This window comes from Mustela lutreola, chromosome 2 (assembly GCF_030435805.1).
Source record: "Mustela lutreola isolate mMusLut2 chromosome 2, mMusLut2.pri, whole genome shotgun sequence".
Lineage (NCBI taxonomy): Eukaryota > Metazoa > Chordata > Mammalia > Carnivora > Mustelidae > Mustela > Mustela lutreola.
In genome coordinates this window covers 175,522,879-175,541,783 of record NC_081291.1, presented here as the reverse complement: position 1 = coordinate 175,541,783, position 18,905 = coordinate 175,522,879, and the positions used below count along the sequence as shown (strand labels likewise).

The 18,905-nt window shown below is 36.8% G+C and overlaps 1 protein-coding gene across 3 annotated transcripts; it reads left to right on the top strand.

Moving 5' to 3' along the window:
- Positions 1-1,725: 1,725 nt before the first annotated feature.
- PCNP (PEST proteolytic signal containing nuclear protein) lies at positions 1,726-18,328 on the top strand. Of its 3 annotated transcripts, none has more exons than XM_059164291.1 (5): positions 1,726-1,854; positions 7,747-7,961; positions 11,017-11,088; positions 14,988-15,043; positions 16,440-18,328. In XM_059164291.1, the coding sequence occupies exons 1-5, from the start codon at positions 1,728-1,730 to the stop codon at positions 16,564-16,566; spliced, it is 597 nt and encodes a 198-aa protein (XP_059020274.1). In that variant the 5' UTR covers positions 1,726-1,727; the 3' UTR covers positions 16,567-18,328. The 3 variants fall into 3 exon arrangements, with proteins under 3 accessions (XP_059020274.1, XP_059020273.1, XP_059020275.1); XM_059164290.1 differs by having other exon boundaries at positions 11,014-11,088; XM_059164292.1 differs by lacking the exon at positions 1,726-1,854 and adding an exon at positions 7,598-7,723 and having other exon boundaries at positions 7,799-7,961; positions 11,014-11,088.
- Positions 18,329-18,905: the final 577 nt, after the last annotated feature.

Sequence of the window (18,905 nt, the reverse complement as noted above, 5' to 3'; positions counted from 1 at the left end):
TGAAGTGCAATGGAAAAACAATGGATGCCTAACCTAAACTCGGGTGCGATCAGGAAGGGCCTTGACAAAGTGATGTGTAAACTTAGAATTGGTAAGTATGATATGAATGAATTTCAACCTTTGACTGAACTAAGTGGCAAGGTGCTAATACTTGAGCCATTTGCAATACAATGAAGATAAAACAGCATAGTACTTAAGAACAGGGTTTAGGATTGCCTAGCATGACTGGCACATAGAGTGAGGAAAACAAGGCTTCTAGGCCACCTTACTGATCTCCCAAGTCCTAGCCCTACTCCCTGGGTTCCAGCTCCACCATAGGCTCTGATGCCTAAATTGCTTAATCGCTTGAAATTTCAGTTTTCCTCCTCTGTGAAAAGGAGATTAGAAGTGGTTCTTGACTCATAGAAAACAATAGGGAGTCTGGCACATAAATGCTAAGTAAATATTAACTAGTTAGCTGATTTGGACTATGTTCAAAATGTGTGTGTGTTTTTTTTTTTGTTTTTTTTTTTAAGATTTTATTCTACAGAGATAGCAAGAGAGAGAGCTTAGGCAGGGGGAGCAGCAGGCAGAGGGAGAAGCAGGCTCTCCACTGAGTGAGGACCCTGATGAGGGGCTGGATCCCAGGAAGCCCAGATCATGACCTAAGCTGAAGGCACATGTTTAACTGACTGAGCCACCCAAGCGTCCCTTCTTAAGACTAATTTCTGTTAACACTCACCTTTTAATATAGGACAAACCCAGAAACTCCAGGCCCCTAGGCAAGGAATTGACCTCATATGGCAAGAGAGTAGTATAAATATAGGGAGAAAGTGAAGATGAGTCTAGAAAGTTGGGCTAAGGCCCAATATAACACTGGGACCTCATTCTGCAAACCCTAGGGATTCACTAAAGTTTTCTAAGGTGGAAATGCCTCTAATCTTAACTAAATGAAGTAACTTCTCTCTTTAAAAGGACTTCATTTATTTGTCAGAGCGAGCGAGCACACAAGCAGGGGAAGTAGGAGAAGAAGGTTCCCCACTGAGCAAGGAGCTGGGTGTGCGATTTGCTTTAAGACCCTAGGATCATGACCTCAGCGACTGAGCCAACCAGTTTAACTTGATAGAACAATTACGACCTACCTAAAAAAGTAGACTTAACCATTTGGCTACGTGACTTTAGACAAATTACTCTCTTTGGCCTCAATTCTCATAGCTAATTAAAAAAGAGGATGATTCTGCATTGGACTGTTGCTAGGATTAAGCAAGATAACCTAAGAGGGCGCACCATAAATGTTGTGTTTTGAGGTGTTTTGTTTTGTTTCGTAAGTTTTATATATGTAAGCCCTCTCTACACCCAACATGGAGCTGGCACTCAGGACCCCGAGATCAGCCCTTTTTTTTTTTTTTTTTTTTTTTTAAAGAAAACACAGGAGATCCAGAAAGACCAGAATGAATAAGCCGGCTCGCTTTAGCTGTAGTCACACCCTGGTCTACAGAAACCTTACAAGATTCCATCAACGTTTGCAGTGTGGTGCCCCCATATCTCCCCCACTTCTCTGGACCATAAATCCTAAGTAAGCTCTAGCTCTAACCAGTCCCCCATAAACACGCAGTCCAACCCTCCCCGCTCTTCGTTCAAAGGCGACTCGCAGATTATGTCACATCCACTTCCGTTTCCAAAATGGCCTCTTTCCACTTTCCAAGGCCGCTCTACGCTGCTGCCTCGTTGGCTAGCTCCGAAACTCCATGGTTGCTGGGCGGGGCCGTGACGTCCTTGGCGTGGCTGCAGGGGAGGCCGCGGCGGGGAAAATGGCGGACGGGAAGGCGGGAGAGGAGAAGCCTGAGAAACCGCAGCGAGCTGGAGCCGCCGGAGGTGAACACAACCCCAGCGTTGCGGGCTGCGTGGGATACTCTGGGCCTTTCTTTGAGGTCCCCGGGGTGGGGGGTGTAGGAAGGGGGCGAGAATGGGCGGATCTGGCGCTCACCCGGCCAGGTGCTGGGCCCAGACGAGACCCGGGCACGCCCGACGCGGCCCTTTGAGATCCGGGCCCACATCGCCTCCTTGCCGGGGGAGAGCCGGCCACTGTCCGTCACCTGCTGGCCCCACCGGAGGCCCTGCTTCCGAGGAGAAGGCATATGGGTACCAGAAAGGGGGACGGAACTCGGGGTGGGACCGGGAGCGGCAGCGCAGGAGCCGCTACCGCCACACCGGAGACGCACAGCCCACAAAACACACACGCGCACATACACAGTGGGAGTCACCGAGCAGTGGCTGCAGGAACTGGGCGCAGGCCGAGTTTCCGACGGTGCTGGCTTCTCAGTTACACCTGGGAGTTACTGGGCTTCTCCCTTTTCGCCGAGGAGGTGGACCTCGGCCTTTTATTTTCAAGCTGAATGCTGACCCTGTAACGGCCCGAGTCGAGATGGAGGAAAAGAATGCCTTTGCCCGCCCTCCTGTTTAAACTGCGGGGTCTAGGGTTAGGGTTTGACTGCCTTTAAAGTGCCTGCTTTTTCTGAGTTAGGCTATTGCTAGCTAACCTCATGACAGATATTTAGGTGGCTTACTAGGCTAGTGTGACTTTTCCTGCATTTTGTTACGATGCGAACTCAGGTTACAGCTATCTCCATTCTGTATCCTCCACCCCCGTACATTTGGGCCTTGTGCGTGAGGGGAAAGAAGCATCTCTCCAGCCCCCCCACCCCCCGCCTTGTAGGAACAAGGCAAGTCACTTAACACGTGCGAGGTGATCATAATATCTTTTTAGAACGTTTTAAGTATTACTCTCTATTCTGACTCCTTCAAATCTTATACCTGAAATTATTTAGTTTGAGAAAATATCGAAGATTAATAGCATATGAAGGCAGTTATTAGGACGTTACTAACATGACGTTTAATGTGAATTGCCTTGGGAACAAAAACAGAAAAACGTAACGTTCAGTTACTTAATTAAACAGCAATTTAAACCGTATAGTACTATCTCATTAGGGTTGGGTCCCCCCCCCAAAATCATCTGAGGTATTATTGAGTAAAATGATAAAAAACTAATAGTGTGAGGAAAACCAAAGATCTGTAATCTAAGGAAAGAATCTTAACTGTCTTTCAGACTATCTTTTAACTTTGTAGAATAGCTTTTTAAGTGTCTTGAGAGTATTGAAGATGTGTTTAATGTGTTAACAAAATGTACCTTAAGTGTCAGCATAACTGGACTGTGTAATTTATCCATCACCCTTTCAGTTAGGGGTAGTTGACTCTAGTGTGACTGTTGATGTTTCTATTGTAGCATGTTTTTGTATGCGGGGTGGTAGTATAAAGTTAACTTGGATGATATCAAAAATTACGGTATCCTTTGTGGTGATTTAAAATAAGTAGTCCTTTCATAACTTTGTCGTAATGTGCCTTCAATGTGCCTGCCTTAACAAGAAGATAGTGCTGTTGCATATAAATCGATTTTGAATGTCAGATAAAAACATGTAATACTGTGGATTTGCTGAATTGCTAATTTTGTGGCAAGTTGGCACTATTTTGAAACACTCTCAAGTTTGTCTTACTGAGCTGATTTTTAGCTCCTGTTGAACAGTCCAGTAAGTTGGGAGTGTAACTTTTTGTAAGTAGTTATGAATGAATTTATGTCAGTAAGAGAAGCTATGTACTTGAACTTGTTCTCACCTTAAAGAGGAGGATAATGCTAAAGATAAGGCTTTGGGCAGATTTTTATTCTTTCTTCAGCTACATTTTTGTGGCTCATTGAAACAGAGATCTTAGAAAACTGTCCATATCAAAATCATGACCATCTTGTGCTATTTTAAGCTGAGAACTACTTTAATGAAAGTGACATTATCCCAGCCACTAAGAGGGTCTTGAATATGTTCTCATTTAAGCTGAATACAAATGGATTATGAAGGATAGATCCTTATGGACTTAAACTTTCTTATTAGGTACTTTTTTTTTTTTTTTTTTTTTAAGTAAGGTAACTTTGTCCTCCAAGGGCCACCTTTCCTCTCCTGCTACTCAGTGGAATAGAAAAAAAAAAATGCTAGTACCATGTGTCATTTGATTTCACATTAACTACACACTTTGTTAGCTCAGAGTGAATGCAAACTAGATAAAAATCCCTTTTATTAAAATATTCCTTGATGAAGAATCTAGTACATTTATATAATTTTATGCATGTTTTGCTATAAATTGTGATTCTCTTATTTTTAGAAAACTGATCACGTATTTACTCATTCTTTAAAATATAAGCCATGTTGCTAAGAATTTTCACATTGCTAATCCATGGTCATGTAAAAATTTTATTTTCCGTGGTCCAAAATACAAAGATCCCATTAAATAAAATAATTCCCATTAAATGAAAACAACAGTTCTTGATTAAAAGCCCCCAATGCTAAAGTGTAGTACATGTTGTATTTAAAGAAAAACACTTTAGGGGCTCCTGGGTGGCTTAGTAGTTAAGTGTCTGCCTTTGGCCCAGGTCATGATCCCAGGGTTCTGAGATGGAGCCCCACATCAGGCTCCCTGCTTGGGGGGAAGCCTGCTTCTCCCTCTCCCACTCCCCGCTGCTTGTGTTCCCTCTCTCGCTGTCTCTCTCTCTGTCAAATAAATAAATAAAGTCTTTAAAAAAAAATAAAAACACTCTAATGTACCTAGAAATTAAGGCTCATATTTAGTGACTTATTTCAAAGTTCACATTAGGTTGAAATAACTTTCTGATGAGCTCTATATAGACTTGTAGAATCTGTAATAACAGTCACATTGATGATAACGTAGATTTGGGTGTCACTTTTCCATTTTCATTGCTTACTCCATTTGCTTTATTTCCTAAGTATTTTGTGTATTTTATTACATAATTGTTAGAGGATGATTACCTAAAGATAAAATAAAAGCTCCAATCCATCTGACACATTGAGCCATTTTAGGTTAAGTAATGAGTACTAATAGTACACCCACCTTCTTTCTTCACTCCTTTTCCCCTCATCTCTTCTCTGAAGTGTGGATATTTTCAAAGCTATTATGTATTTACAGTGGCTTAAAAAAAAAAAAGAAAAGAAAACCCCAACAAACTTCTTTAGATTTGAACATAGCTAGTTATTTACTGTGTCCAAAAATAATTTGCTGGATCTGCAATCAGTCATGTTTATTTATTTATTATTATTATTATTTTTTAAGATTTTATTCATTTATCAGAGAGAAAGAGCGCACAAGCAGAAGAGGCAGGCAGAGGGAGAAGCAGACTCCCCACTGAGCAAGGAGCCCCATGCAAGATTCAATTCCAGGACCTAGGATCATGATCTGAGCCTCAGGGAGACACTTAACTGAATGAGCCACCCAGGCATCCCTGGAATTAGTCATGTTTAGAAATAAGCTGTTAGACATAGTATGTTCTATTTCCAGAATGGACCTGAGATGTGGGTGGTCTTAATAGATTGCCTCTTAAGGTGACAAGCAAGCGGTGTGAATAAAATTGAATCGCTTCCAGTTGATTACTTAATTAGTGGTAGTTTTCCCAAATCCCCTGTTCATGCTGCCTTTTCTACAGCAGTGTCTATAGAAATTTTCTCTTTAGCATCGTGTGATTGGGCAGATAGTATTGTGTTCCATATGTTATCACATACTAACTCAGCCAGTTGTCACTCTTAATGGTATTAATATTATAATGAGATTAATGTTCTTCATTTTGTTTATTATTTATGCTTTAGTTTTTCTAGATTCTTTGTTCCAGAATTATTTTCTGGGTAAAAGGAGACCTAGAATTAAGAAAAGATAGGTGGTTGTTTTTTTTTTTTTTTTTTAAAAGAACTGGAAATCTTGACTAATTATGTGTAGCTCTTAGGTCACAGTTCAGAGAACAGAGTATATTGCTGTCAAGACTGAATGTTCTTTATGCCATTTGTTTTGATGTTTTTCACAGTTTGTGTTTGCCCAAAACTTGTTCCTTAGTGTATAGATTGTTTCTTTATGTAAATGCAGTGCATTTTCTATATGTTTTTATGTGTTCCCATATATAGAGACTGCATTTTCAATTTTAGTCAGTCACAAAGAAATAGTTATCATTGTTTAGGTTCTACAGTAAAACTCATACTTGATTAAAACTGTAAATATAATGCAGAATAAAATTTAAAATAATGCTTTTAGTTCTATACTTAGGCTTTGAAAACACTAATGTTGTCATAATACAGTCTTTTTTTTTTTTTAAGAAATTCTAAATTAACTTTTTTTTAAGATTTTATTTGTTTATTTGAGAGAGAGACCATGGGGGGTCAGAGGGAGAGGGAGAAGCAGACTCCCCACTGAGCGGGGAGCCCAGTGCGACTAGATCCCAGGACCCTGAGATCTTGACCTGAGCTTAAGGCAAACACTTAACCTACTGAGCCTTCCTGGTGCCCCTAGAAATTCTAAATTGATTTCTGTATTTCAGCTATTAAATATTGATCTTACATCCTTCAAGTGCTTTTGTAATTGCATATTTAAATAAGTAAATGGCACTTCCAGCAACTATTCCAGTGCTGTCTTTGTCTCCTAAGGAAATCCCAAAACATCTAATCCTTCTTAATTCCTCCCCTACATTTTATTACAGCTTTCACCCCCTTCCAAAGGGAATAAAGAGTTCTGTTATCTTTCCTCTAAACAAAATTAGATGTTCTGTTCAAAGTGCTTATTAATCTAGAGACCTCATGATTTCAAAATTATATAGATTGAGGGCTCTCATTTCTGGATATTTTAATCTGTTACTTGTCCATCTATTTGTGTTTGATTTTGCACTTTTCCCCCCATTCTAGTTGTTTGTCCTGTTAACTGTTGTCAGGGCTATTGCTTAGAGCATCTTCTCTTCATAAATAAACTGTTTAGCAGAAAACATTCTATAGGGCGAATTGGGGAAAGAAAATAAAATTTTTAGTCAACCATATTTCTGTGTTACCATTCAGTATGTTCTTAAATAGCTTTCTAGTGTAAAAGACCAAAGATACTCAAGATGCTAACTTATTTTGTCGCTGATTAATACAAATACAAGCAAAATCACTGAAAACCATCTTGTATTCCAAATTTACATATGGCTTTATTTGAAATTTTAATGAGCTCATCTTCCTTTCTTGAGAAAAAGTAGTGTGTAAACCTAAAACTGATTGTTAAAATAGGTGATAATTAAGGTTTCAGAGTAAAATTAAATCACATAAAAGGGAATGACTTGATGTCTTCCTTCAGTTTCCTTTTCAACTCTAAAAATTGTGTGAGAGGTACGTGAGGAGCACATCACTCAAGAAACTTACTCCAGGCTGTATTAACATTGTAGTTCTGGTAATAAGCCATTCATAACTAGGTATTCTGTATAACTAGTAGTACATAATTGAAGAATGTCAGAATTTATTAATCAAATGTATTATTCTGTAATGTGACCAGTTACTCACAACCTAGTTTGTGTAGAAGAACTTACAGACCTTAATTTCTAAAAAGCAAAATCCCACAAATGATTAATTATATAACTTTTATAATAGTGTTTAGTTGAAGGGTCTTAGATTTTGTGAACTCTGTGTTTATAATTTTAAATTGCTCTGTATTTTATGCTAGTTAATTCATGGGAGCCTCTTCTACTGCCACACAATCTCAGTTCCTGCTGTATACTCTAACAAACAGTGGAAGAGACTGTTGGGTCAGTAGGTGACAACTGCAGAGGTATCTTCCTTATAACGATGATTTTTGAGGTTGCTGCTCCCATCAATCTGCTCAGTAAAAATAGCTCATCTTGGTAAGTTGTTTCGACTTCACCAGGACCTGAAGAAGAAGCAGAAAAACCTGTGAAAACTAAGACTGTTTCTTCCAGTAATGGAGGGGAAAGTTCCAGTCGCAGCGCTGAGAAGCGATCAGCTGAAGAAGAAGCTGCAGACCTCCCAACAAAACCTACAAAGATCTCCAAGTTTGGATTTGCCATAGGTAGTCAGACGACAAAGAAAGCCTCAGCCATATCCATCAAACTTGGATCAAGTGTGAGTTGTTATTTTACCTGTATGATGTTCAAAATGGGACTTAAAAATTTGTTTCAGGAACTTGCTTATAGGGGATTATGGAAAATTGAGTCTAAAAAGGTACGTTAGTGCGTGAACTTACATGTAAGTATTTAAGAAGTTACTAGCTCTGCATTCAAGAATGATGTGGCTATATTATAACTCCAGAAAACTTTTTTTAAAAAGGTTTGGAATAGGAGAAGGAGTAACTATATAAGCAATATATGATTTATAAAGTAACAGCTTAGAATTTTTCCAAATTGAGCAAAAACTCTGAAAAATATTTTCAGAAAGAATTTATTTTTCTTATCTTTCAATTCTGGTAATATTAAAAATAATATCTGTAGAAATCAGTACTAGTGAGGTGTTACTTAATAAGAACATCCTATTACTTTGGAGCTACAAATGGACATTGAGCCATGTTGTCCTATTAGGATCAACTTTTGAGTCTTTGTTTTAAATATAAAACTTGAATTATTAATAATTTTTAACCAAGGAGTATCTGGAAAGTTTTGAAATGCTAGATTGAAACATGAAGTTTCTAGATTTGACTATTTCTGACCTACAAAAGTGACAATTTCATATGTTCCAACCACATAGATCTTTAAGAAAAAATGCTTAGTGTATTATTGTTAGCTTTAGAAAATAGTTACATTCTTGTATAAGGAAAATAATCCTGAAATTATTAAGATTATTGCTTTTGAATTGTTTATTCATATCTGTTCTGTGAAAATTAATGTTCATTTACCAGATGCATATAGCTTTATTTGTGTGTTTGATGTTTCATTCACAGACCTTAAGGATATAATGTGGATCAGGTTTCCGCCAGAGTCCGTGTGTTTGAGTTACACTTCTGATTTTAAAAGAGCTACCATTTCTCAGAACTCCTACTCCCACCCTATGTTGTTTTGCCTTTATTTTCTTCCTTTCTTTAAAAAATGGATTCTGGACAAAAGATATGCAGCTTTTAAGTTCATTACTTCATGACTTTTCTTCCTATTTGAGTGATTCTTTCTGTTCAGTTTTTTTTTTTTTTTAATGAAGTTGCATAGACCAACTGCATAAATATTTGCAGGATTTTTTTGGTAGCCATTAAACATGTATTCTCATACACACCTTCATATGGATGTTACTTTTGATAACAGGTTTTTCTGTGGTCAGCACACCCCTAAATTAGATATCCAAATCCCTACTTTTTCTAAATCATTAACATGATTTAGTAATTGTTGATCATTTTAGATAGGAGGATTTTGTTGATAAAACCTATTCAGTAAACCTTTTAAATCTTTGGAAAACAAAAACCTGTTTTTATCAGGTAAACTTTATTATAAACAGGGTCATCTTGGGGAAGTGAGTTTTAAGATAGAAAAAATAGTTGAAACTATTGCTTTTGATTTTATGATATGAAAAGGCAGTTGAACAACAGGCACTTACTTGTGTCATCTGTTGTATGTACATCAAACACCTGATGTATTTAAAAGAGTAAAGGATATTTCTAGAGGCTCTATGCATAATCTCCCAAGTTAACATTTTTATTCCTTCAAAAGCAAACATTTATAAAAAAAGCATTTGTGTTCTAGAAGAAAGAGTGCTTCATTTTGTTTCAGTAGATCAGAGAAGTTTTCACTGATGAGGTGATGTTTGAGTTAGGTTTAACTGTAGACAGGAGGCAAAGGGCATCTCAGATAAAAAGAGTTTTGTGCAAAAGCAGTTTAGATGTGAAGCCATTCAGGAAGTTGTAGTTGGAAAGTGGTATCCAAATGTAGGGGTAGAAAGCCCCCCAAATAAGACCACAGAATGGAATCATAAAGGACTTACATAATATAGTTTTGTTTTATTTAAGTTCTAGCAGAGCTATGGGAACAACACATTTTCATTTTAGAGATAATCATTCTGGTAGCATTATAGAGGATTGGAGGGAGGAAACACAGAAGGTGGGGAGATGGTATTTCTAACAGTAGTTGAGACAAGTAATGCTAAGGGGCCTTAAGTGTCAGTAGTTGATGGGAATGCAGAGGGAGATGCGGGAGGGAATGCGGATAGAGATTTAAGCAACAAGACTTCACAATTGAATGCAAGTTGAGGAAAATGTTTTCTGGCTTAGGTACTTAGAACATTGTGAAACTAAAGTACCCATTGGGGCTCTAAGTGGAGCTATCCAGGAGGCGTGTTGCATCCTCTTTGGGGCAGACATAGGATTTGGAAGTTAAAACTATGGGAGTGAATGGAGTTGACTAGCAAAGTACAGAGAAGGAAAGGAAAAATCCCTAAGGATAGAATCTGGGGTACCTGTCATTTAAAGGGGGATCAGGAGGAAACAAAGAGGGATCAAAAGATCAGAGAATTAGAATAGCCTCTAAAAAGCATTGTGAAAGAAGTCAAGGTAGGAGTGTTTAAAAAAGTAGCTGGTGATTAGAGTCAAAAGTGGTGCACTGGTTATTGGTGACCCTGTAGAACCAAGGTCACCCAATTCTAGGTGAGAAGCCGTGGGGCAATGAGAGGAAACCAGATTGCAGTAGTTTGAAGATAAAATGGATGATGAGAGGATGAAGATAATGTGGACAACTGAACTCAGAAACTTAGGTTAGATTGAAGAGAACCACGTTTATAGGCTATAGGGCAGAAAGCTAACCAGTAGAGAGATGAGTCTTGGTGTCTTTTATGTTCTCAAGGCACACTGCAGTTCATTTTTTGTTACTGTGGTAAAACACTACTAATCATTTTCTTTTACCTTTTCCAGATACCCCTTAGCTAAATGATACTCTATATCCTGACTAGAAAATGTTTTACAGGATGAAAATAAATGGACACATAATTAATAGAGATAAAGCTACCCATTGATAACCAGATTTTTAAAAACAAAAAATGGATTTCTTTGAAGTTTTTTCTGAGTTCTTTACTATAGGTTTCTATGAAAACATAAAATCAAGTCTTTTAAAATAAGTTATTTGTATCTTTAAGCATGCCTGTAAAAACATTATATGATACGTTTTTTTAACATTATGTGATACTTCTTAATGTGTTTTTTCTTCAGAAGCCTAAAGAAACTGTTCCAACACTTGCTCCAAAAACCCTTTCAGTAGCAGCAGCTTTTAATGAAGATGAAGATGTAAGTCAACAACTAGTTTTATTTTACTTTAACCAGTTCTTCAAGGAAGATGTTAGTGGCTAATTATAGGTTGTATTAATGGTACTAGTGAATTTTCTTTGTAATTCTGAATAGTTGTGTGTGTGATGTCTACAAAATCTGCATATTTCTATTGATTTTATTTTGTTGTAGGATTATTTAAAATACTGCCTTTGGGAGCAGTCAAGTTAAGAATCAAATCAACAAGGGCTTCTGGGTGGTTCAGTTGGTTAAGTGTCTGACTCTTGATCTTGGCTCAGGTCTTGATCTTAAATTCATGAGTTTGAGCCACACACTGGGCGTGGAGCCTACTTCAAAAAAGAAAAAAAAAAAGAAATAAACAAATGCTTATTATGAACAATAGTGGTACACATATGTGCTAGGACATATGTAGGGTCCAAAACCAGAAATTTAATGCTGCTGTCTTTAATAATTCTGTAGTTGGAGTCTTCAGTAGTGAAATCATGCATGCATTCAGCTTTGAAAAGGCAGCTGTAATGCTTTCTCTGGTATCCCCAAGAAGAATAGCTAATAGTGCAGGTGATTCTGCTAGAAGTCTGTTCAATAAGCAGGTGTTCCAGAGTGAGCATGAGTTGCTCATCTGCTGTTCCCTTAGGCAGTCCTAGTTTCCTTATGCCTCTCACAGTGTCCCTCTCTTATGCTTATCAATAACATATGATGTGGAATGTTAAGCATCATTTTGACTGATTCTTCTCTTTGATTTCTGACTTTAGAAACTAATCCCCACTTAAAATGTGACCCCATTGTATAACAGTTAAGTATTAACAGGGTACATGAGCAATTGCTCCCAAAAGCAGTATGGTTAAGAATTAATACATTCTGAGGAGCATATTGTAGACTGAAGTGATTGGGAAGAATATATAGAGAAGAAATAGGAGTTGGATACCAAAACATTAGGCAGCGTTGTGACAAACCTAGGACTACTTTTATAAGTTAAGAGTTTTAAGAGCAGTAAATACATGGCAGCTGCATTTGACTGGACTGGAGATTTCTGTGGAGAAGTTTGGGCAAGTATGACTATGGAATGATTGGAGCCCAAATCAGGTAAAGGATTACTGTAGTTATCAATGTGTTCTTTGGACTTACTCATTTTACACATTGGAGTGATTTCTGTATGCTAGGCACAGTGAGATTATAAAGATAAATCAGACATGTTCCTCTAGGAATTCAGACTAGCGGGGCATAAAATAATACAAAATAAAAATCAAAAGTATCTGAAGACATAAAGTGGTATGGAAATTCAGGGAAGGAAGAGAATCTGAGTAACTAGATGCCACAGCATGGAAAGACCATGACTACTAGACTGGCAATGGGAAGACGTGGATTCTTTTCCTGTCTTGTCTAGTTACTAACCAGTAGAAAACCTATGAATAAGTCACTTCACCTTTGGGAGCCTTAGTTTTTCAGCTATAAAATGAAGACTCAGTTTAAATCATGTATTTTTAAACTACTACTCAGAGTTCTGGGATTCTGTGGAAATGTCTCAGGAGCTCCTGTGGTGTTAAGTGATCCCTAACAAGCATGACTCTAGTCTACTGCCCTCTTTTTCACTCGTAGCTATTTAATCTGTTTTATACTTAGGGACCCAAATAAGATTTTATTGAGGAAAAGAGTATTTCACCCCGTCAAAAAAAGTTTGAAAAATACAAATTTAATAGTATTTAATGTTTTCTGTCATCTCTAATATTCTTAAGAGACTAGGTAGCTCTTTTTTGGTATGTATAGAATGTATGAGGGAAGGACATTATAGGAAGAAGGGAACAGCATATGCAAAAGAAGGGAGGCTGGAAAAGCTCCTGCATCATAGTACTAGTTTTGAACACCTCACAGTTTGGACATCTTTTCCCGTAACTTTATCTTCCCTATATTCCTATGAATCATGTAATGTAGTTATTCCCATTCTGCAAATGGAGAAATTAACAAATTGATGGTGAAGGATATAAACTTTAACTTGTCTCTTAGATAAAAGAATGTGTGCTTGGTTTTTCCTTTTTCTGCAGACCACAGTTAAGTAACCTTGAATATATATTAGTATGTTGGACAATGAGGGCATCCATTTAATTAATTTTGAAATTTAAAAATATATTTTTAGTTGTGGTCTCCTTAGTCTCCTTTAGTTTGGACAATTCTTGGGTCTTTCTGTTTTATGGCATTAACGTTTTTGAAAAGTTCAGGGCAGTTATTTTGTAAAATGTCCTTTGAAAAAGAAAGGATACATGAAAATACATAATTTTTTAAACACTCCCATGAGTGTTAGCATTCATTGATTATTCCTGGCAGAATCTGTTATTATGAATGTTTGCCAAATTATGATTTTTCTCATTGTTTTACCTCTTTCACATTTATTGTCTCTTCCTGTAAGGAAGAGCTTTCCCTTATATATGTAAGTGTAGGTTTGTGGATTCTTTATTCTATAGGTAGTAATGCCCAAATTGTCTCACATTTGACCAGGAGAAGCTCCTTTAGTCTAGATCTTAAGGATACTCTTTTTAAAAAGAATATTTAGGGGTTCCTGGCTGGCTCAGTTGGTAGACCATGCATGTAATTCTTGATCTCAGGGTCATGAGTTAAAGCCCCATGTCAGTCGTGGTGCCTACTTAAAAAGAAGCTCACCAGTAAAATTTATACATAAAAATAGACCTAAAATGAATTTAACTTATGTATCTTTTTAACATCTTTAGAAGTATGGAAAGAATGACCTTTAAAGATACTTTTTAGTAAAAGAGACATTTTTAGAAGGAGCAATACCGGGACGCCTGGGTGGCTCAGTTGGTTAAGCAGCTGCCTTCGGCTCGGGTCATGATCCCAGCGTCCTGGGATCGAGTCCCACATCGTCCTGGGATCGAGTCCCACATCAGGCTCCTTGCTCAGTGGGGAGCCTGCTTCTCCCTCTGCCTCTGCCTGCCATTCTGTCTGCCTGTGCTTGCTCTCTCCCTCTGATAAATAAAATCTTAAAAAAAAAAAAAAAAAAAAGAAGGAGCAATACCATAAAGTTGTTAAGAATCTTTGCTTGGAACACTTTCTTTTCTTTTCTTTTTTTTTTTTTTTAATTTATTTGACAGACAGGGATAGAGGGAACACAAGTAGGAGGAGTATAAGAGGAAGAAGCAGGCTTCCTGCTGAGCTGGGAGCCAGATGGGGGATGGGGGAAGGTGGCAGAAGGTGGCGGCTCCATCTCAGGACCCCAAGATCATGACTTGGGCCACCCTGGTGCCCCAAGAATCTTTGCTTTGGCATCCAGCTGTGTTGCTATTAGCTTTTTAACTTTGGACGAATTACCCTTGTTTATCTCATTTTAATTTTAAAAATGCAAATGATGATAATTATCCTTACCTAGTAGGATTATTAGGGGGTTTTTTTGTTTTTCTTTTAAAGATCTGTTAGAGAGTGCAAATGAGCTGGCACATGCATGAGTCAGGGGAGGGGCAGAGGAAGAGAATCCCCAAGCCAACTACACCCCCAGCCCCCAGTGAGGAACCCAACTCAGGGCTTGATTCCACCACCCTGAGATCAAGACCCAAACTGAAACCAGGAGTCTGATGGATGCTCAGTGAGCTGAGCCACCCAGTGCCCTGAGGATTGTTAAGGGTTTAAAAGAGAGCATATTAAAGCACTTAGCAAAATGTATACCGCACAGTAAACAAGTGGTTTGAGTTCTAGGAGGTCTATTTATGCAGAGTCAGCACACTTGAAGATCTGTGTTTCTTTTTAAAATGTAGTTAAGGTAAATACTTTTCTCCTTTTACCAAAATTTATAGTATGGAAAATGCTAGAAGACTTCAATACAAAATTCAGTATTATTAGTTATCAAGTGAATTTAATAAACCTGTAATGTATCATCTTTTTTTTTCCTCCTCCAGAGTGAGCCAGAGGAAATGCCTCCAGAAGCAAAGATGAGGATGAAGAATATTGGAAGGTATATATTTGTTTATAAAAATTGTTAAGAATGATCTTTTAAATATTTTTTTTTGTAGAGTTTTTTAATTTTTTTTTTTAATTTTTTTTTTTTTTTTAAGTATTTATTTGACAGAGAGAAATCACAAGTAGACTGAGAGGCAGGCAGAGAGAGAGAGAGAGGAAAGCAGGCTCTCCGCGGAGCAGAGAGCCCGATGCGGGACTCGATCCCAGGACGCTGAGATCATGACCCGAGCCGAAGGCAGCGGCTTAACCCACTGAGCCACCCAGGCGCCCCAAGAATGATCTTTTAAAATGAACTTTAGTGTTTAGGCTTTTCTTGCATAGTTGGACAAAGTAGTTTTGTTTTGTGAGCTATCAGTGATCTTATTTTCTGTCCTGGAAAGGGAAATTGAATACCTTATTGAAAAACAATAATTCTAAGGATATTTCTTTTCAAATACATATAATCTTTATTTTCTTCAGACATATGTGAGAAATGTTTCTGATCTAAAATTTAAGATTTTTCAGTATTAACAAAAAGGCTTTCACTCATTCACCTGTCATATTATTCTCTACATTTAATCTTAATGGTACATGCCCTTTTTTCCTTTTGTAATGAAGGTGCCAAATACCAAAATAAGACAAGTGTTTTGATTTTTAATTTTCCGCCATGGTTCTTTTGTCATGGAAATAACATTAATATCAAGTTAACATAATGCCTATTTTCTTTGTATACATAAATAGGTAACTTAGAGGCTAGTCAGAAAGTTTGGATTTAAAGCAACTCATAGTTTGTCCCCATTTCTGCCAAATTATAAACTCATAGACAACCAGGTCCATATGCAAGCATCCATTTCAGACATGGGGTCTAGGATTCAAATAGGAACAGTCCCAGTGACTGTCTACGTACTTTCCTTTCATACTGGAACCTAAAGTAAGAAATACATCTGACTGTAACCCAGTTTGTTTGTTTATATATTTGAAAACATATCAAAGAGGTAAAATTGAAACAAATCTATTACAGACAGTGAACTTTTTTATGTGTTATTAATATGTCTTCATGTTTTTCTTCTATTTCATTTTTTATAAATGCTGATGGCAAGCCATCAGTTGATTTCATGACCCTGTTAAAGGGTTTCAAGCAACAGTTTTAAAAACTGTTGTGGTTGCCACCCTTAGCTATATGTCAGAATCACCTTAAATGTTAAACAAGTTGGTCTCCTCAGACCTACTGAATCTGAAATTTTAGGACTGGGTCTTACAGAAAGGATATTAAAAAAAAAAATCTTTAGGGGCTTTTGATACTCAGCCTCTGTTCATAATAGGTACTAAACAAATATGTTTTGAATGAAGTAAAAACATGACCCGAAAGGCTTTATGTAACTTTTAAATAAATTTCATATCTTTTAACACAGGGATACACCAACATCAGCAGGACCAAACTCCTTCAATAAAGGAAAGCATGGTTTTTCTGATAACCAGAAGCTCTGGGAACGAAATATAAAATCTCATCTTGGAAATGTCCATGACCAAGACAATTAAATGATGTGTTGAAATTGGGGTGTGGGGGTGGGTGTAAAGTTAAAAGGAACAGTTTCCTTTTTTAAAGAATGGTATAAGACTATCTTTGGAGCCGCCTTTTTTTTTTTTTTTTTTTTTTTAAGATTGAGTGGTACACTAATAAATGAGAGTTTGAAATTAGAGGTAATTTATGTTTTATATACAGATTTCAAGACATTTGCTAATTTTGTAGTTTCATGTGATTAGTTTCCAAAGGTTACAGATAATAAAAAATCAGAAATGGTACCTTTCTAAGAATTGCATATTTTTTTAGACACAACTATTAGCACATTAAGAGGAACGCAAAAAGTTATCGTCTATTAACCTGCAAGCAATTACTCTTAACTCCCTTATTAACCTAAAGTGTCTGGCTCCCAGGAACAGCCTTATAGAGAGGGAGTATTGTATTGGGAAGAAAATGTTACTGACCTATGACTGAAAAAAGTACGTTAGATAAAATTAAAATACGGCTTTTTTCCCCCCTAATGGGCATTTGTTTTGTTTCAAGTCATTGTAAACTAGATATTGCATTGCTATCAGTTGGTACAGATGCTTAGCTCTTCAAAAAAATTTTTTTAATTTTATGTAAATTGTTGAGTATTGGAAATAGCCCACTTCACTTTAATGGGTCTTGTCTACCTTAGTCTTCAAAGACCATTTGCTACCAAAGTAAATCAGTATTTTGAATGTGCTTCTCTTGGTTTTTGTTACTAGCTAGTTCCTGTAAGCATTTCCACCAGATCTTGAGGCAAATCGTAAGGAAGCTGTTTCTTTTAAAATACAAACCACCACCAAAAATTTAAATGTACATAATACTTAAATATTTGGCTGTTTTTATTTTTAAAAGGTAGAACCACCAAAAAACAACATTGTATGAAGATGAAAATGAGAAAGATGCACTTGCTATAACTTCGTTTAAGCTTAATTTAAGTTACTAACTTGTGAAAGCAAATTTGATTTGAACCTAATGCAAGAATTATTTTAGTACAGTAATATGGTTTATTTGAAGTGTATGCATATTAACCAGTGGCCTCTCAAAAGCACATTTTAGGTACCGAAGAAAGAAAATGCATCTTTAAACATATCTTATGGATTCGTTGACACATATATGTTGTTAGACCTATGTATTCTAGGGTTTTTTTTTTTAAATTCTTGTATAAATTATTTTTTAATGTGACCGTTAAATACATCTTTAAAAGCTTCGTCACAAATAAAAGAAACAGTATAATGATTTCTTTGAATACTCCTGCAGTGCTTAATTTGGAGGCAGCTTCAGATTATTTTATTGGTGGTAACTACTTGCTGAGCTCTTTTAATAGGTAATAACTCCGGAGAAGCAGCCTGTATATATATATTCCTAACATTTTGTTCATTTGCATTTAAGTTTAGAGTAAGCCCCAAGTAAAACAATGGAAATGTATATAGAACTATTAGTTCTTACATGATTTAATTATATCAAGATACATGAATTTAACTTGCTTTAATGTAGGCAAACTTTCCACTTTTGTCCATTTTACTGCTTATGTTAAAATAACATCCCTCTCCTACTTACTCTTTTCTTGACTCAAGTGAAATATTAACCTAAGGTCAAGATGGGAGAGAAACGACTGAGATGAATGTCTTTACTAAAATACCAATAAATTTGTCAAACTCAATAGTGTTCTTATTTTCTATTCCATGTAATTGTTGCTGGGTTTTTTTTTTTTTTTTTTTTTTTTTAATAAAAAAGAAGAGTCAGATGTTATGATTGTTGCTCTTGCCCAGATTGTTGGCCAAAGTAATGAGAATTTAAAATTATTATTATTGGTGTCTACCTAACTTAGCACATAGTTCTATAGCATTATAGTATCTGGGGTTGGAAAAGACTTAATCCACATCCTCCCTCTCCTTCACTGCCAAAGTGTTTCTGTCCTGTGCTGTAGAAAATCCTGCCAAGGCATATCTTTGAAAATCCTTAAGTGTTAGGTTAGAAGGTAGTGTCTACCATCCATTGGCTCCATTTCATGTGTTCGAAATAATTTATATGGCTGCTGCCCAGTAGGTCAGGTCCTAGTAAATAACAAATTGAGCTACATTTTAGAATTAAGACTCATTCCAGTTTCAATAATTACAAATGAAGGCTGTGGGTTTTCAAATGTTTTTCTTAGATCTCGTAATCAAGGTTAGCTTCACTTAGTGTGGAGGGAAGTTACTTTCCTGGTCATGTGAAGGTACTTCTTTGAATTTTAAACTTCATTCAGACTTAGAAAATATTGTGAAAGTATTACAAGGTATTTTCATGTTCTCCAAATGTTATTCTTAAGTAACTATAGGACAATTGT